The 14,887-nt window shown below is 44.2% G+C and overlaps 1 protein-coding gene across 3 annotated transcripts in view; it reads right to left on the bottom strand.

The window, feature by feature from the left end:
- Positions 1 to 2,368: 2,368 nt before the first annotated feature.
- The window catches only part of SS18L1 (SS18L1 subunit of BAF chromatin remodeling complex), a 39,699-nt gene continuing 27,180 nt past the window's right edge, over positions 2,369 to 14,887 (bottom strand). For 2 of the 3 annotated variants that reach the window (XM_087720546.1, XM_087720549.1), the window contains exons 10-12: positions 11,079 to 11,206; positions 8,351 to 8,981; positions 2,369 to 2,869 (exon numbers count right to left, since the gene is read on the bottom strand). In XM_087720546.1, coding sequence (XP_087576672.1) covers positions 8,955 to 8,981; positions 11,079 to 11,206 — 155 coding nt within the window. In that variant the 3' untranslated portion in view covers positions 2,369 to 2,869; positions 8,351 to 8,954. Of the gene's footprint in view, positions 2,870 to 7,508; positions 8,982 to 11,078; positions 11,207 to 14,887 lie in introns of those variants that run through there. The other variant, XM_087720547.1, reaches the window with a different exon arrangement.

Here is a 14,887-nt window from a genome sequence, read left to right as displayed (position 1 = left end):
ACTGCACTGGACTAAGTTAATAGATTATTAAGAGAAACAATGGTATGTGTTGCCAGGATGCTAGTATGGAAAAGATGGTCAGTTTCTCAAGCCTATCATAATACTCATTATCGATCTGCTTCCACGTCTCCTAGTATGAATAGATGCAATAACCAAGTGGTCTATAGAAAAAGAGAGCTATATTTAAATTTAAATTGAGAACAATTATGCACTTAACCCTGTAATTAATTAAGATCTAATTAACCCATTATAACTATGGCCTAGGACAGTGATGGCTAACCTTTTTGTTGTTGCATGCTGAAAGTGTGTGCACACACCCATAATGCAATTTGTGCACCCCCACGTGTCCCACTCCCACATGGGTGACCCTCCAAACATGTACGTGTGATCCCCCTGCACTTCCCACCCCCATGTATGCACGCACGACTCCCCCCGCATGCACTCCACCCCCCCCACCCATTTTTGGCTTCCAGGTTGGTGCAGGAGGCTTTCCAGGCCCTAAATGGGGCATGGGGGGAATTGCATGGCACCCCCGCACCTCGTTTTGGCTTCTGGGTTGGTGCAGGAGGCTTTCCAGGCCCAAATCAGGATACCCAGGAGGGGGGGGACAAGGGGGACACAAACCCTCAAAATGCAATGCGAGCTCCCCTACGTGCATGTACCCCACTTTCCCCATGCGTGTGTGACACAGACCCAAAGACCAGCTGGCTGGCATGCCTGCAGAGAAGGCTTTGCATGCCATAGGTTTATCTTCGGGCCTAGGATTCCCTCTCTCAACCCTGCTTAGTTTTCTCAACCTTGCCAACTTTAAAAATGTGGGGATTTAAACTCCCAGAATTCTCCTGGGGCATTCTGGGAGTTGAAATCCACACGTCTTAAAGTCGGCAAAAGCTGAAAATCACTTAGATCATGCTACTCTTGCAAAATCATTTATGTTCTCCAAATCTTTCCTTTGGCTGCTGCCTTAAGCCTTTTTCTGCTGGCACAATTTTTTGGTTGCTTTTGATCATTCTTCTGTGAGTCCTTTGGAAATGTTGGAAGAAATGTCCTTCTGGGTTTAGCTCCAAGTGGGGAAAAAGACACTGGAGACATGGAGGCTGCTTGGAAAGATGGTTTTAATGGTGGACAGGACCACATGGCTTGAGTCCTGAACAGAAAAAGTGATCATATGCTTCAATGTTGGTGGAGAAGAGAAGGGAAAAGGAGAAAGAGAAGCTGAGTCCCTGGTTTTATGCCCTCTCTGGCCTTTGATCTTGAGCTTGTATTCTGATTGGTTGTCAGACTCCCATGGGGCCATGCAGGGGCAACTCTCTAGGTTGCATTTTGAATCCAGGTTTGGTTGAGTTCTCAGATGCTATGTGGTGAGTTGGGTAAAGTGCCAATATTATCATGCCTTAATCCCATTCCCCTGGAGCTGAAGTGGAGAAGTCTTTATTATGTAAAGCAGTGGTAGTCGACCTGGTCCCTACCGCCACTAGTGGGCATTCCAGCTTTCATGGTGGGTGGTAGGGGTTTGCTGTAACTCTGCTTTATAAATTTTATAAAGTTACTTCCCTACTTTATAAATCACCATTACTGTGGAACTGGGTGGGTGGTTAGAAAATTTTACTACTAACAGAGATACAAAAGTGGGCGGTAGGTATAAAAAGGTTGACTACCCCTGATGTAAAGGGACTAGCTTGGCCTTCTTAATGGCCCATTGACAAAGTGGGGATGGGCAGGAAGCTGCAGGCAGCTATTCTGTCTTTTAAAACACGTTTCTTCCTTTTCACATCCAGAGAAATATTCTGCCTTTTCAATATTTCCTAGGCTATTTCATTTTTCTGGGAGAGGGCTGGGTGATAACCTCCTACAGAAAGTTTTTATATACTAAAAGGCAACATGTGCAAACAGATCAGTTAAATAATCCAGATAGGCGCCCTTCAGATTTAGTGTTTTTTCAAATTTGCAACTTTTAAGATTTGCAGACCTAATCCTAACTCTCTAACTCTTGGAATCTCCCCTCCAGCATATAGTCTGGAGGATTTACACATCTGAAAGTTACCAAGTTTTTTTTTTTAAACTGCTTTAGATCAAGTGCAATTCCAGGTTCAGTGCAGGAATCTAGTAAAAGCATCTCAAAAACTGTCTAACCTCCATTTCAAAGAATCTCATCTTTCCCCAAGAAGAGGACCAGTAATTCTGTCACTCTGCAGAGATGTTGAAGATTCTAGGAACACAATTTTTTTCTGCTCCACGTGGCACTTCTGAAAGTTATTCTACTTAAAAGAGAAATGGTTGAAGCCTGACCTTGATCATTACAATTTTGAAAAGTGACATTGATGCTTTTTTTCCTCATGCAATGATCTTTACTTGAAATATTTCCAAATATTATAAATAGAACGTAGTTTATGTGTCATTTTCATTAAATCTCAAATTTAAAAAAACAAACAAAACGAAGACAAGACTTCAAATATGATTACACCAGTCCTTTTTAAAAGTCTTTCCGTCATACGAAAAAGCGCCAAGGCTTGGCTTCACAATCCAGTCTTTTAAACCTAAAGTGTATTTTAACATTCTGTATTACAAAACAAAAAATATGGTACAAGTAATGAAACTGTTAAAATGCTGGCATTGCCTCGTTTTCACATCAATACATAAAAATCACCACACGTTATCTTGTTATTAACAGTTAGAAATATTAACACTAAATATCAAGTATAAACCAGGAAATAATGTACAAACTATTTCCAAAGCGCGTTTTTCAAATACAATTTATATACAACATTCAAGAAATTCTTAATGTAAGACATTTCCAACAGATGCTATGTTGCTGTTTGTCGGTGTTTAAATGCTGCTGTGGCTTTTTCCAAAGTGATTTTCAGCAATGCTAGGGAAAAAAATATATCCATAGAAGAAACAAATTAAATATCAAAGCTGGTTAAAAAAAAAAAAGCAAGGTAGGTTATACCTTTTTGGATATCTACAATTCCAACATAAAAGCAGTTATTTTCCTACTAATCCTCTGGTGGTATTTAAGAAGCATTATGCACAGCAGTGTTTCTCAAATGTGACTTCAAGATGTATGGACTTCAACTCCCAGAATTCCCCAGGCAGCTGCATGGCTGACTGGGGAATTTTGGAAGTTGAAGTCATACATTTTAAAATCACATTTGACAAACACTGGTCCACAGTTTTCGAGCCATCTTCCCTCAAGTGGTGGCACCTACTGTCAGAAGAATAATTTGGGGGTCCAATTTAAGCCAGGAGGAAAGAAGAAATATTTATTCCTAAAACCAAAGTTTTTCTTTAGGGGCAGCTGAAGAAAAATGAGGCTGAATTTTATCGGGGATCTTGTCCTAGGTGTGGAAGTGTCTATGTACTGATTCTAGGGTCACCCTTAAAGGGCATCTGTGTGTACATATGTCATCCATGTTGTTTATTCTTGTGGATATGCAGTTCCGCTGCAATAACTAATTTAATTAACTTTGTGTTTACAGACTTTAACCTTTGATATGTCGATTAGGTCTGGGTAACTTATTTGGGGTTGAGGAAGTTAGATTTCCCCCCCTCCCATTTGCTATTTTTACTTAATTAACTTAGTTTCAGCTTGACTTTCACTTATCCTAGTGGAAACACGGATTCTCAGTTCATTGTGGATTCTCTTAATATTTTAAGGGAAGGTGGAAACAGCTTAAAGAATAAATTATATTTTGATCCAGGTTTCTCACACTACTCAAAACTTGGCTGAGCAGACTTGGGCTTGGGTAATAACATGGATGGGAGACAATCAGGTAATCCCAGGACGGCAGTCTAGACAGGGGAGTTGATGAAACCAGACAATAAAGACTATCCAGGGGTGGGATTCAGCTGGTTTGGACTGATTCGGGCAAACCGGATGCTAATTTTACATCTGGTTCGCCGAACCGCTGATTACAAGGACTGGCTGGCCATGCCCACGCAGCCCTTCCCCTCCCAGGAGTCTCCACGCAGCCTGGATGCCAGGTAAGTGCAGAGCCCGCATGGAGGCTCTGGGAGGGCAAAAAACAGGCCTCCCAGAAGTTCCGGAAACAAGCCTGTTTCCAGCCTCCGGAACCTGGGGGAAGGCTGTTTTCACCCTCCCAGAGGCTTAAAGAAAGCTCCCCGAGCCCAGGGAGGGCGAAAACGCTCCACCACCACCACCGTGGTGCAGGAGGCCGAGTAGGCCACGCCCACCATGGCCACACCCACCCAGCAACCAGGCAGAGAACCGGTTGCTAAAACTTTTGAATCCCACCCCTGAGACTATCCCATATAGTTGCCAAGAAAACAGCAAGGGGCTGTCCATGAATTCATCGTGGGATTTAGCTTTGTTTCGATTAAATAATGGTGCAATTTTCATTCCCTCCCTCCGCGCAAAGAGCCAAGGGAATTTGCCAGAAGTAACTGCAGGTCAGTACATTCAATTGCTCTTTTCAACAATTTTTAACCGGCGTTGTCTGCAAGTAGGCCAAATATAGAGGTTGTGGTGGGAGGAACAGTACCACAAAGCAGAATATATTAGAGAGTTTCAGTTGGTCCTAGTGGAAACTTTTTTTTTTTAAAGGAAGAAAAGAAAAATAGGAATACGTTATTCCAGCTCTTAAAATGTGGGCAGGGTGTTATAGTTTTTTAAAAATATTTGTTTTCTATTTGTAGCACTAGATATATCGGGGTTTTTTCCTTTAATTGATAACTAATCAATTGGTTATTATCCAAGCTCCTTTGGATAGAAAAGAGAAAAAAAGAATATAACACTTGACAAGAACATTATTTTGCACATCCCCTTTATTTATTTTTTTATAACCACTAACTTAGTACCTATATAGTTTTGCTATGGATATTCTTATCCATAGATGAGAATCCATAAGTGTTGAGATTTTGTGGTGTGGGGATATCTCATCTGTACTTTTCAGAGATTATTATTTTTAATTAATTTTTGTCCCTGTTAATCTCAGGGGCACGGTCTAAAACTTTCAAAAATGTAAGCAAAAGCATATTGAAAATAAGGCTTTGAATAATATTATAGGCAAGATTCTTTTATACCAATTGAGTCAATTTTGTCTGTGCTAGTTAATTCAAGAGACTAAGACTGCAGAAAATTGCTTGGGTTCCGGGGTGAAATCCAGCAGGTTCTGACAGGTTCTGGAGAACCGGTAGCGGAAATTTTGAGTAGTTCAGAGAACCAGTAGCAGAAATTTTAAGTAGTTCGGAGAACCAGCAAATACCACCTCTGGCTGGCCCTAGAGTGGGGTGGGAATGGAGATTTTGCAGAATCCTTTTCCTGCCACACCCACCAAGCCACACCCACAAAACCGGTAGTAAAAAAAATTGAATCTCACCACTGGTTGGGTCTCTCTAGAGTTTGGGCCCTTTTTTATGACTGGTGGACTTCAACTTCCAGAATTCCTAAGGCTCGGGAATTCTGGGAGTTGAAGTCCCAAGTCATAAAGGAGCCATTGTTCCTTACCCTTGCTCTAGAGCAGTGTTTCTCAACCTTGGCAACTTGAAGATGTCCGGACTTCAACTCCCAGAATTCCCCAGCCAGCATTCGCTGGCTGGGGAATTCTGGGAGTTGAAGTCCGCACATCTTCAAGTTGCCAAGGTTGAGAAACACTGCTCTAGAGCAGGGGTGTCAAACTCGATTTCATTGAAGGCCGCATCAGGGTTGTGTTTGACCTTGGGGGGCCCGGGGAGGATGGGGGGGCATGGTCAGGGGGCAACATGAGCGCTCTGCCAGCCAAAACGGGCTCCCAATCTCCTTTTCCGGCTCCTGCAACCCTCTGCCAGCAAAATAGAGCTCCATTTTCGCTGGCAGAAGCCCGCTGTTTCCAGGGCGGCCTGCTGCGGGCCTGATCTAAGCACCCCGTGGGCTGCACCCAGCCCCTGGGCCTTCAGTTTGACATCTTTGCTCTGAAGTAACAGTCCCTATTTACTTGAAAACCTGCTGTGTTCACTTATAATGCTAAGCCATAATTTTATATATTACATTTTTATGCCACACATCTCCCTTACATGGTGACTCTGGAATTCTTCAACCGTAATTTGTTAAACCTGCTTTTTATTCTTCTGAGGATACAACATAAAAATTACATTAAGCCAAATCTATACCTACCAACGTATGACTTAGTTCACCCACTGCTAAATAAAGAATCTTGAGCATTAAAAAAAAATATCTGCATTTTAACCTTCCAGAGTGCAAATACATGTCGTAGTAATATTGTTGACTGGCAGAAAAAGATCAGTAGATGGGTTTTTTTTTAAGGGGGGGGGGGTTAACTAAGGTGAAAATACATAGGATAAATGTGTATTTTAATACACAATAATTATAATTTGCTGGGGGGGGGGACACTCCAAAATCGCAGTATGAATATTAAGCAGTTTTTGCTAAAAATCTCAATGTACATTTGTCTATGGAGATTCTCAGTGAGCCAGGTTCAAAGTGCTTGGGAATGAAAGGAATATAAATCCTTCCATTCTCCACCATTCAGTCAGAACTGAGGAAGCGTCTTGGATGAGAAGTGAAACGTCTCCAAGCAAAACAAGAAAGTCCAATTGAAAGCCTTTTGAAAGAAAGCACCTTCGGATCAACATACATTTCTTGTAACATCTGCCAATGTTTCTGCAGATAAATGTTTCCTTGGTATTCATTTGTTAGGCGCTATAAGGCCATCATACATCCCATCTCCACGTCTTTTCCAATGTAGATTTAAGATCTGGCAATCAAATAATCAAATACAGGTAGCCCTTGACTTACAAGAGTTCATTTAGTGAGCATCCAAAGATAGAACAGCACTGGAAAAGCTGAGTTAAGACCGTTTTTCACACTTACGACCACTGCAGCACCTCCATGGTCACATGATCAAAATTTGGATGCTTGGAAATTGAATCATATTTAGGACGGTTGCAATGTCCTGGAGTCCTGGGATCCCCTTTTGCAACCTTCTGTCAAGCAAAGTCAGTGGGGAAGCCAGATTCACTTAACAACCAAGTTTCACTTAACAACTTTGGCGAGAAAGTTCATAAATTGATGCAAAATTCCCTGAACAAATGTCTCGCTTAGCAACAGATGTTTTAGGTTCAATTGGGATCGTAAGTCAAGAACTACCTGTAATTTATCCAGAATGGTATACAGTCTCCTGCTTGAGCAGGTGGTTGGATTAGAAGACCCTCAAGGCAGGGGTGAAATGCTACTGGAACTGGTAGTAAAAAATGCTACTGGTTCCCAGAACCGATAGTAAAAAATACTAAAGAAAGTAAAAAATAAATAAAGTCCCAATGATTGCACGTCGCACAGCTGATGTTCGGAACTTTTTTGACCTTTTTTTTTTACTACAGGTTCTCCGGAAACGTGGGGGTGGGGGGATGTCCGTTTTTGCTCTCAGCAGGCTTCCCTGAGGCCTGCTGGGCCAAAAATGGGGGGTGGGGAGGTGCTGAGAAAGAAAGAAAGAAAGAAAGAAAGAAAGAAAGAAAGAAAGAAAGAAAGAAAGAAAGAGAGAGAGGGAGGGAGGGAGGGAGGGAGGGAGGGAAGGAAAAAGGAGAGGAAGGAAGGACTACAAACCTGGCACTAGAAGCAGCTTCAGAGGATAATCCAGGGCTAGAAGGGACCTGGAGGTCATCTAGTCCAACCCTTCTCCAGCAGCACATTGTTAAAGTGAGTTTCTGTCTTTTGACCCCCCCAGTTACATGATTACATAGCCACGCCCACCCAGTCGCATGACCCCACCACCACCAAGCCATGCCCACCAAGCCACGCCCAGAACAGGTAGCAAAGATTTTTAGATTTCACCACTGCCTCAAGATCCCTTTCAACCGTATTATTCTATGTTCTAACAAATTGAGGATGAGTTACTCCAGGGGTACAAAACTGGATTTCTTCGAGGGCCAGATCAGCATTGTCCTAGGTGGGCCGGTCGAGTGGAATGGATACCTCCTGCACCATCCTGGTGGCCAAAACACGGCATGGAGGGGGGACTGCATAGGTGCCCCCCTGTGCCCCATTTTCACTCTGGACGGCCTCCTGCAGCACCCTGCTGGCCAAACTGAGAGGTGAGGGTGTTGCAGGAGGCTATCCAGGCCGAAAATGGGGCACTGCCTCCACATAGCCCATTTTCGCTAGCAGTGGCACCGTGGGCTGGTCCTTTGCTATTTCGAGGCCAGCCCTGCGGGCCAGATCTAAGCATCCCATGGGCCGAATTCGGCCCGTGGGCCTTGAGTTTGACACCCCTCGGTTAGTCATAGACAAAATTGCTGTCACACAAACACAACATTGAGCAAATCTCAAATGTATATATCCCTGCATCCCAGTAGCTGTGATTTTGCTCATAGCTCAATTAAGTACGTTTGAGAATACCTTGAGCCCGATTAGAATTTAACGAAGACCAACGCATTTCAAAGGAAGTGAACCCTGAATAGCTGAAATACATCTGGGTTGAGATATTCCAATGACCAACCGGTTGGGTGAACAAAAAACGAGAGATATATTCAGTTACGTGCTTGTCACACCACCCGCAAATATTTTCCAGCTTCTTGGTGGTCCATCGGATCAGAAGGATGCTTGGTTGTCAATGATCTTGTGGGAGGAAAAAAATAAGCAGGTCAACAAAAGCTGTGTGACCTCTTGGTTTCTCAAATGGGTTTGGTACGTCAAAAGAGGAAGTGGGAAGAAGTGACGGAAGAACCTCTCCGAGGATTATTAACGGCAGCGCCAAAATCTACCAGACCGTTCAAACATCGCCTCATTGCCAGGACTGCAATGCACTGTTTCAGATCCAGCATGAAATGAATACTATTTCACATACAAACGCTTCTTTGTGCTACAGCGGTATCCAACACCTTACGATCCATCAATCATCAATCATTTAAAAAGAAGAAGAGGAGGGGAAAAAAAAGACTTGCCGAGTTCCATAAAATTGGACATAAATATTGAAACAAATTTGACACGGGTGCTTGTCATTTTATTGCTGATAGTTTCCATACTGGCCCTGTTAAACAACGGGAGAGTGAACAAGAGAGAGAGAGAGATTAATTGTAAATAATTTGTTTCTACACATTTTGTAAAGTACACCCAGCAATGGGCTCCTATGGGTTCGCCTGAAGCTAATGTTATGGCTGGTTCAGAGAACCTCCAAATCCCACCCCTGGAATGCCCCACCCTTCCCCTCCTGTCCCAGGAGCCTCCACGCGGCCCGTTTTGGATGTGAGGTAAGTGCAGGGCCTGTGAGGATGCTTGGAGGAAGGGAGAAAAACAGACCCACTGGAAGTCCCGGAGTTTCTGGGCTTCCAGAGGGCCTCCGGAGGGCGGGGGAGGCAGTTTTCACCCTCCCAGAGGCTCAAGAAAAGCCTCCGGAGGCTGGGAAGGTGAAAACGGCCCTCCCGCCATGGTGCAGGAGGCCGATTAGGCCACACCCACCATGGCCACGCCCACCTAGCAACCAGGCAGAGAACTCCTTGCTGAAATTTTTGAAGCCCATCCTTTTCCACGAGAGAATTTAAGGGCGGCGAAGAAAAACATTCCGAATATCCGTCAGATCTTCTCAAAAGCGATGGAAGAGGGCCAAGGGACAATCTTCTCCAATCTTAGAGTGATAAGATTAGGAAAAATATTTGAAGGGAGAACAGAAGAAAAACTCCGGCCAAGTACAGATGACCTTTGACTTTCAACCGTTTGTTTAGCGATGGTTCGAAGTTACAACAGAAGTGGGCAAAAAATGACATGACTGTTTTTCAAACTTGGGACTATTACAGCATCCCCACAGTCACGCGAACCAAATCCATCGGCTTGGCAACTGACTCATATTTATGACAGCTGCAGTGTCCTGGGGTCATGCCAAGAGCCGAGGTGGCGGAGTGGTTAGGGTGCAGTACTGCAGGCCACTTCAGCTGACTGTTATCTGCAGTTCAGCGGTTCTAATCTCACCGGCTCAAGGTTGACTCAGCCTTCCATTCTTCCGAGGTGGGTGAAATGAGGACCCAGACTGTGGGGGCGATATGCTGACTCTGTAAACCGCTTAGAGAGGGCTGAAAGCCCTATGAAGCGGTATATAAGTCTAACTGCTATTGCTATTGCTATGCGATCCCCTTTTACAACCTTCTGACAAGCAAATGTCCATGGGGAAGCCAGATGCACTTAACAACTGTGGCAAGAAAAGTCAGACAACGGGGCAAAACTCACTTAACAACTATCTCGCTTAGCAACAGAAATTTTGGGCTCAATTGTGGTCGTAAGTCGAGGACTGCCTGTACTGATCATTTCTCAAATACCAGGTCCATCTCTGAGGCCACAGGTACCAAAATGACCTTTCTCTTTTTTTTAAAGAAAAAACGTCAAATTTCATTAGTTCTTGGTGGTTTCTCTTTCAAGAAACCTTGCTCGCATCCATTTTCTTCTTTTTTAAGAGGTAATCCTTCCGGTTTAATTTTGGAAACTCGCAGACACCCTACTGAAATATTGTGGGCGCAATGCTCTTGAGGCCCTTGAGTGAAATGAAAGTAAATTACACTAAATATTTCAGAGAAAACATAAAATTAGCAATAGCACTTAAGACTTATGTACCGCTTTACACTCCTCCCTAAGCAGTTCATAGAGTCAGCCTATTGCCCCCAACCATTTTGGGGTCCTCATTTGACCCACCTCGGAAGGATTGAAGCCTGAGTCAACCTTGAGCCTGGTGGGATTTGAACTTGCAAGCAGCAGAAGTAGCCCGCAGTACTGCACTCTAATCACTGCGCCACCACAGCTCATTATCTTAAAACAGTGGTCTCCAACCTTGGCAACTTTAAGACTTGTGGACTTCAACTCCCAGAATTCCCAGCAAAGCTGGCTGAGGAATTCTGGGAGTTGAAGTCCACAAGTCTTAAAGTTGCCAAGGTTGGAGACCACTGCCTTAAAACATAGTAGAAGTGTTCTCAACACAGATTCTCCACCCTGAAAACAAATAGTTGAAGCAAAATCGGTCTTATTTCCCAATTATCTCTGTAAAGCTCCCACATCTGGAGCTTCCCAATACACCTTTCGTCTACGATTCTCATTTTATCCAGCCTAATGTTTCTCACATCAGTTCAATCCCTTCCCAGCTTACCTGTTCATAGCCATAAGTCCTCTGTTGCTGTGCAGATGGTCCGGTTTGGGAAGCTCTGTAGCTTCCATACTGTTGGCCCTGTCCTTGTTGGTAGCTAGAATACTGTGATGAAGTTCCTTGGGCAGGTCCTGGAAAAAAACACAACAAAACAGCAGAAGCCTTGACAAAAGCTCGAAATCCCAAGTTGTGAGTTCTTTGGTTTTCCTGATTTTCTATGGCCGGTTTTCTTTTCATAATTAACAATCAGGAGGTTTCTGCAGAAACAAACGGGCAGTCTTCGGCAGCCTACAATTTCTCACCAATCTTTGAAAAAAAGGTTGAGTGCACGGTGAGAGAGTGGAAAGTGGAGAAAAACTAACTGTTCTGACCGAGGCTTCCCAAAAGCATGAAACAAACTCCATGTCCCGGCAAAAACCCCTTTTATTAATTTAAGTGTGAATTCTGCTCCTTCACAACCAGCAAAGTCTTTCAAAGGAGGATTTACAGTCACAGACCGTATCTGGCTTGGAGAGCTACCAGGCTGATATCTGCAGAACTTAGCAAGAATCTCGGAGTCAATAACCAATTGGTGAACTACTTGTCTCCTGCAAGCTCCACTCCCCTTTCGCTCCTCTTTTATTTCCTCTGGGAGGGGCCATTCATCATCTGGCCTTACTCCCAAGTCGACCCCTGTTCTTTAGCTGTTCCCTTCATCTGGAAACTCTGTGTATGCACACACTGGGAACAGGCTCCAGGTGTTTGTCTGCTCACTGATGTCTGACTCTGAAGGCAGCTGATAGCTGGCATACGGCTCTGGCCCCATCTCTGCCTCCGACACAGAGCCCTCATCAGAGCCTTCCCCAGACTCCAGGACTGGCCCATGTTCCTCCCCAACCTCCTCGCTGTCCGAATCTGCTCCCAGCTCTGCTGGCAGGCCATAACAGTAACGCATTTTAGTTGAAGCTGTAAAAAGTGAAGCACTCTTCACTTCACAAAGCAGAGTCCAAGTTGGTTTACAGGTAGTCCTTAAGTTACAGAATACAGAATAACAGAGTTGGAAGGGAGTTTGTAGGTCATCTAGTCCAACCCCTTGCTCAAGCAGGAGACTCCCATACCATTTCTGACAGGTGGCTGTCCAGTCCTTGACATACAAACAGTTCGTTTTGTAACTGTTTAAAGTTACAATGGCACTGAAAAATGTGACTTGGTGATCGGTGGGTGGGGAGAATGAAGGTGGGATTTCCTCCCACATTCAGAACCTCCTCTACCCCTTAGGCAGGAAACCCTATAAAATTTCAGGCAAATGGTTGCCTAATCTCTTCTTAAAAACTTCCAGTGTTGGAGCAGTTACAATTTCTGAAAACAAAGGAACAACTCGCCTCCAGAAATTGTGAATGCCCCAACACCGGAAGTTTTTAAGAAGAGATTGGAAAACCATTTGTCTAAAATGGTATAGGGTTTCCTGCTTAAGCAGGGGTTGGATTAGAAGACCTCCAAGGTCCCCATCAACTCTGTTATTCTATTCTATGAGGCACCCATCCTCTGCTTAATGGTCACTTAAGTATGGTCTCTTAAGGACCAACTGGGGAGAGCAGTAATGAGGGTCATTTTAAGCAAAGCAAACACACAGGTGCCTTGCTTAACAACTGTCGTGACTTGCAACCATAATGGGCAGGCTCCATTACGTAAAGGCGGTCCTTGACTTACAACCACAACAGAGACCAAAATTTCTGTTGCTAAGCGAGACACTTGTTAAGTGAGTTTTGCCCCATTTTATGACTTTCCTTGCCAGAGTGAAGTGAATCAGTGCAGTTGTTAAGTTAGTACCATGGTTGTAAAGTGAATCTGGCTTCTCCATCGGTTTTGCTTGTCAAAAGGTCGCAGAAGGTGATTACATGACCCCAGGACTCTGCAACCGTCATAAATATGAGTCAATTGCCAAGCATCTGAATTTTGATCGCATGACCACGGAGATGCTGCATAAAATGGTTGTAAGTCACTTTTTCAATTTCTCTCCAAGCTTTGTTGTAACGTCACACGGTCACTAAACAAACTGTTGTAAGTCGAGGACTACTTGTTCTCAAAGCCAGTGTCAACACTGAAGCTGACCTGCCTGCAGCCATTTTGAGGCTTCAGTTTTGCTACACTGGAGCTGAGGGAGAGGAAGGGGCGGGAATAGAGATAGCTGGGTTTTTTTAGCCAAGATTAAATACTTTCCCCTGGGAACCAAGGACATTTTAACACTTGGCCAGAGAGAGGAGGAGCAATGTTACCAGGCAACCGGACGGCACCTTGATTGGACCATGTGACTGTTTGGGGACGGGGGGGAAAACGTTTACTTTTAATTAGGTGAAAACCGTGGGAATCTTCAGAGTCAGTTTTCACCAGAACTGTGCCAATATTATATATCCAATAAAATTATTCTTTGAAGAATCTACTTGCCTCAGAGGTTTGCTACGGGTGTATTATTTGGAATCCTGACAGACAGAACTCTTACTCCTTAGGAACATCTCCTGGACCTCGATCTTTGTTGGAAACCGCTCTTCTGCTCCTTAACCTGCCTTTCTTCAGCTCCTAGTTCCCCTTGCGATGTCACCCCAGGCTTTTGCTGGCCTGGAATTCAGCTCTGGAATAAAGGACTTCCTTCTAAGCTCTCCAACCTATCTATCTTTGAGGCTCTTTCCATAGACTTGACATGCTTTTTGTTCCAGTTAGAACCCCCTGAAGGTTTCGCTTTGTGCGAAAGGCTTGATCTGAGTTGCAACCATTAGCTTGTGTGTTAACGCTCTTTATCTACCGAACTCCTTTACAGCCAAGCTAATTGCAGCAGTTAGAATCGATGTGCTAATTCACTGAGGTTATTGTTCAGCCTGGAGCTAAAAATTGGAGTGTTCAGTTTAGAGGGAGTCTCCTCTCGGGTATCAATCTTACTGGGTAAGCTGCCTTCCGGTTGTGATGGGATGGGGAATGGGACAACTTGCCACAGTCAACTTGCTGCAGCCAATTTACCGCAGGACACTCAGCGCGGGACAATTCAATAGAATTATTTCAATTTTTGTCATTCACATTTCATTCTGTCCTTCCTTTGGCATCCTTTCTTTAATGATTCTACCCCACTATTTCTTTGATATTACTGTAACTCTGGTCCAGCAGTGAGTTGGCCATGGCAAATGGGCCGTGGCGAGTTACCCATGGTGAGTTGGCCATGGCAAGTTGGCCATGGCGAGATAGCCATGGTGAGTTGGCCATGGCGAGTTGGCCATGGTGAGTTAGCCATGGTGAGTTGGCCATGACGAGTTGGCCATGACAAGTTACCCATGGTGAGTTGGCCATGACGAGTTGGCCATGGTGAGTTAGCCATGGTGAGTTGGCCATGACAAGTTACCCATGGTGAGTTGGCCATGGCGAGTTGGCCATGGCAAGTTACCCATAGTGAGTTGGCCATGGCGAGTTGCCCATGGTGAGTTAGCCATGGTGAGTTGGCCATGACAAGTTGGCCATGGCAAGTTACCCATAGTGAGTTGGCCATGGCGAGTTGCCCATGGTGAATTACCCATGGTGAGTTGGCCATGACAAGTTGGCTGTGGTGAGTTAGCCATGGTGAGTTGGCCGTGGCCAATTGTCATAGACCCTATGGGAGGTAATCCTCGCATTAAAACCACAATTGAGCCAAACATTTCCATTGCTAAGCAAGACAGACTCATTTTTCAATCTTTTTTGCCATGGTTGTTAAGATAATATCTGCAGTTGTTAATGAGCCATGTAGTTGTTAAATAAATCTGGCTTCTCCACTGACTTTTGCAGGTCACAAATGGTGATCACACGATCCC

This window comes from Thamnophis sirtalis, unplaced genomic scaffold (assembly GCF_051295495.1).
Source record: "Thamnophis sirtalis isolate CommonGarterSnake01/CBP01778 unplaced genomic scaffold, rThaSir2_p1.2 scaffold_7, whole genome shotgun sequence".
Classification (NCBI taxonomy): domain Eukaryota; kingdom Metazoa; phylum Chordata; class Lepidosauria; order Squamata; family Natricidae; genus Thamnophis; species Thamnophis sirtalis.
Note: the sequence above shows the minus strand (reverse complement) of the source record. Positions and strands in the feature narration are given on the sequence as shown.